Genomic DNA, 3,288 nt, shown 5'->3' on the forward strand with positions numbered 1-3,288 from the left:
AGGCGGGGGGGCCGTGTGCGCATCACAGCAGCCGATGGAAGGGGATTGAGAGGGTGACCCTTTACCCAGCCACTCACTTCCCACACTCTGCTGCTCCTGCGCCTGCCCGGAGGCCACGGCCACCTGCGCCAGTGCTGTTGATGGCAGTGCCCCACGGGCAGTGACATTTCAGCTAGTACCTCTTTCTTCCCCAGAGTGAGTCTTCAGATATTCACAGACAGCTGTTACGTTCTCTCTCTCAATCTCTTTATTTTCTAGACCCAAAAGCCCAGGTCTTAACCAGTTCCATGGGGTCCTGGATTTGGAGACCTTCAACTGATGGTTCTTTCATGCAGGGCTCAGATCGGTCAGTGTCCGTCTCAGTTTAGCACTAGAAACCAGACACAGAACCCCAGCTGGGATCTATCAGATAAGTAGAGCTCAACTATCACCTCCTTTTGGTTTTAGTTTTTAAGAAAGCAGGACTCAAATCTAATTAGAAGAAACTTGCAGTTTTATGTGGGTGTTTTTATGCCACTGCTATTGCTAAGTCACGTCAGTCGTGTCCGACTCTGTGTGACCCCATAGACGGCAGCCCACCAGGCTCCTCTGTCCCTGGGATTCTCCAGGCAAGAACACTGGAGTGGGTTGCCATTTCCTTCTCCAACGCATGAAAGTGAAAAGTGAAAGGGAAGTCGCTCAGTTGTGTCCAACTCCTAGCGACTCCATGGACTGCAGCCCACCAGGCTCCTCCATCCATGGGATTTTCCAGGCAAGAGGACTGGAGTGGGGTGCCACTGCCTTCTCCGTAATAAGAGGGAGCAGTCTCCACTATGAAACAAAGTGGTAAATAAAAGTTACAACTCACCAAAGGCAAGAGGAAATATTCACTTTTAAACAAAATCCTGTTTGACACAGTTTCTTTCCTAATAATTTTCAGTCATTTCAAACTTCGGACTCAAGTTTTTTCAGTCTCCAGATGACTGTGTTGGGCCATACAGTGTCTGTGGTCCCAGCTACAACCTTCTTAACCATTATGTTGGGGACACTAACATATGCCAGGCACTAAATTATATGTATATAATTTGTGTGTACCCTGTATATGTGTATATTTGTACCCAGACACTATTTTCCTAAAAAAATAAAGTTTATCACTTATAAAGCAGGATTTATTACTCTCATTTTACAGATAGAACAAATGAGGTACAAAGATGGTAACTTGGATACTGTCCTGTAACTGTACTAATTAGAGGATCAATAGATATAAGCTGTTACATCTGCCTGAACATGGTACCACTTCTCATAAATATATCCTAGTACAACTGTCAGAGGCTGAATTAGCTGCCTCTGAGCTTAAGCAGCTACCATTTTAGGTCTGATATTTGCTGGACATATTTTTTATTCCCCAGCCACAGGGACAGTGTATGAAAATGAGCACAGGGTCCATGAGTTCCAGACTGTGTTCAGGTTGCTCTGATTTACTTCAGGACCGATATACCACAGCACAACCCCAAAGCACCGTGCCCTTGGAGGGCTTAGTCAGTGTTATTTCCTTCCAAGTCCCTAGCCCTGAGCTGTGATGTGGTAGAACTTGATAAATCTTGGTGGGATTTACATATAGCAGAAGTTAGATGCTTATCATTGCAAAAGAATCAATCGCAGGGACTTCCCTGGTGGTCCAGTGGCTAAAACACCACACTCCCAGTGCAGGGGACCAAGTTTGATCCCTAGTCAGGGAACTAGATAGATAGCACATGGCGCAACTGGAAGATCCCACGTACCTCAACTGAAACCAAGGGCAGCCAAAGTAATTAATTAAAATATCTTAAAAAAAAAAAAAAAAAAAAGAATCCATCCCAGGCCTATCGCCCTCCCACTTCTACCTGCATGTTTCTCAGGGACGAGTCACTGAGAGAATGAATGAACTTGTGTTCCTACTCATCAGGCACCATTATAAATCAATGCCGAAACTTAGCCTTACATCTCCTTTCCTTTTTCCCCACCCAGTAAGTGAAAATGGTGACCACCTTGGCAGATGGAGGAGACACGAACACAGTTGTGGGAAAGAAGTTTCTCCACTCCAGAATTACCCAAAGGAAACGGCCGAACCCCACTACACACAGAATCATAATCAACTGGACTTGGAGTCTGCAAGATGTCAGGGGAGCCTTGGCGGAAAGGCTGATCAGCAGTTGTGAAAAACACCACAGTCTTCTGGCATCTGCTGTTGCTTGCTGAACTGTGAAGAACTGCATGAACTCTGTTTAAGCTGCTTTCTATACCATTGCCAATCACCTTTTTGGACTTGGAAGTGCTATTTTCCTATTGACACTTGCATTATTTCATTTTGCATGCATCCAGTGATTATCCATAAGCAACATATGTAATCTGCGCATATATTTTTTAAAGATCCATCCATGCAAAATGGTAAAGTCTAAATTCTATTCTTTTTTGCAAAGTTATAATCATAGCCCATGTCATTAAAAGTTTAAATTGGTTTCATATAAAGATCAGTGTAATAGGTCTGCATATACTTTATAGAAAATTAGCTTCTATAAAGATTTTTTCACTGTTTACTAGTGAAATGAGATAAGCAAAGCTATTTATAAAAGGCCTTATGTCGTGTACATACATTGTCTTTGAAATATTTGTGATTTAGTTTATTGCTTGTAAAAGAGAAATTATATAATTTATTTAGTAAATACTATTGTAAACTATAGTTTTATTGAGAGAAATAAAATATTTTGTTCTCAATTGTGGTTTATGGTCTTTATATTTTTTCCTTTTGTTAATAAAAAAGAAGTAACTTTGACATTCCTCATTTTTACATATTCTAGACTGCTAAATAAACTGACTCTCATGATAGATGAAAATTGAGAGAAAATTCTCCAGGCCCTGAGAAAAGACTCAATAACAGATTCCGCTGTTTGCTCAAGGTTTTTTCCCAAATGTCCTGGTGTTAGTCAGCTTTCACTGTGTTATACTGTGGCTCAGTTCAGTTCAGTCGCTCAGTCGTGTCCGACTCTTTGCGACCCCTGGTAACAACCCCCAAATCTCTGGATTGGGGGTGATCCAGAGCATCCTCTAGGACATGCCACTTTTATGGCAGAAGAAAAAAAGTGATAATGGAACCATGGAGCTCATAAGGTAGTGCTTAAATATGGTTTACAGAACTTCTGCTCACATTCCACTGGCCAAAGCAAAAGACATTGACAAGTCAGATGTCAAAGAATTGGGAAATATACTTTTCATATAGGCACAGACACAGCAGAGGGGGACAATGAATATGTTAAGTGGTTAACACATCTG

At 41.9% G+C, this 3,288-nt stretch overlaps 1 protein-coding gene across 2 annotated transcripts in view; it reads left to right on the plus strand.

The window, feature by feature from the left end:
* The window catches only part of PIP5K1B (phosphatidylinositol-4-phosphate 5-kinase type 1 beta), a 352,598-nt gene extending 349,865 nt beyond the window's left edge, over positions 1–2,733 (plus strand). The window contains exon 15 of one of the 2 annotated variants that reach the window (XM_040249018.1): positions 1,987–2,733. In XM_040249018.1, the coding sequence (XP_040104952.1) occupies positions 1,987–1,989 (3 nt within the window). In that variant the 3' untranslated portion in view covers positions 1,990–2,733. The remainder of the gene's footprint in view (positions 1–1,986) is intronic. The other variant, XM_040249072.1, reaches the window with a different exon arrangement.
* Positions 2,734–3,288: the final 555 nt, after the last annotated feature.

The sequence above is a fragment of the Oryx dammah genome, unplaced genomic scaffold, assembly GCF_014754425.2.
Source record: "Oryx dammah isolate SB20612 unplaced genomic scaffold, SCBI_Odam_1.1 HiC_scaffold_1, whole genome shotgun sequence".
NCBI classification, from domain to species: Eukaryota; Metazoa; Chordata; class Mammalia; order Artiodactyla; family Bovidae; genus Oryx; species Oryx dammah.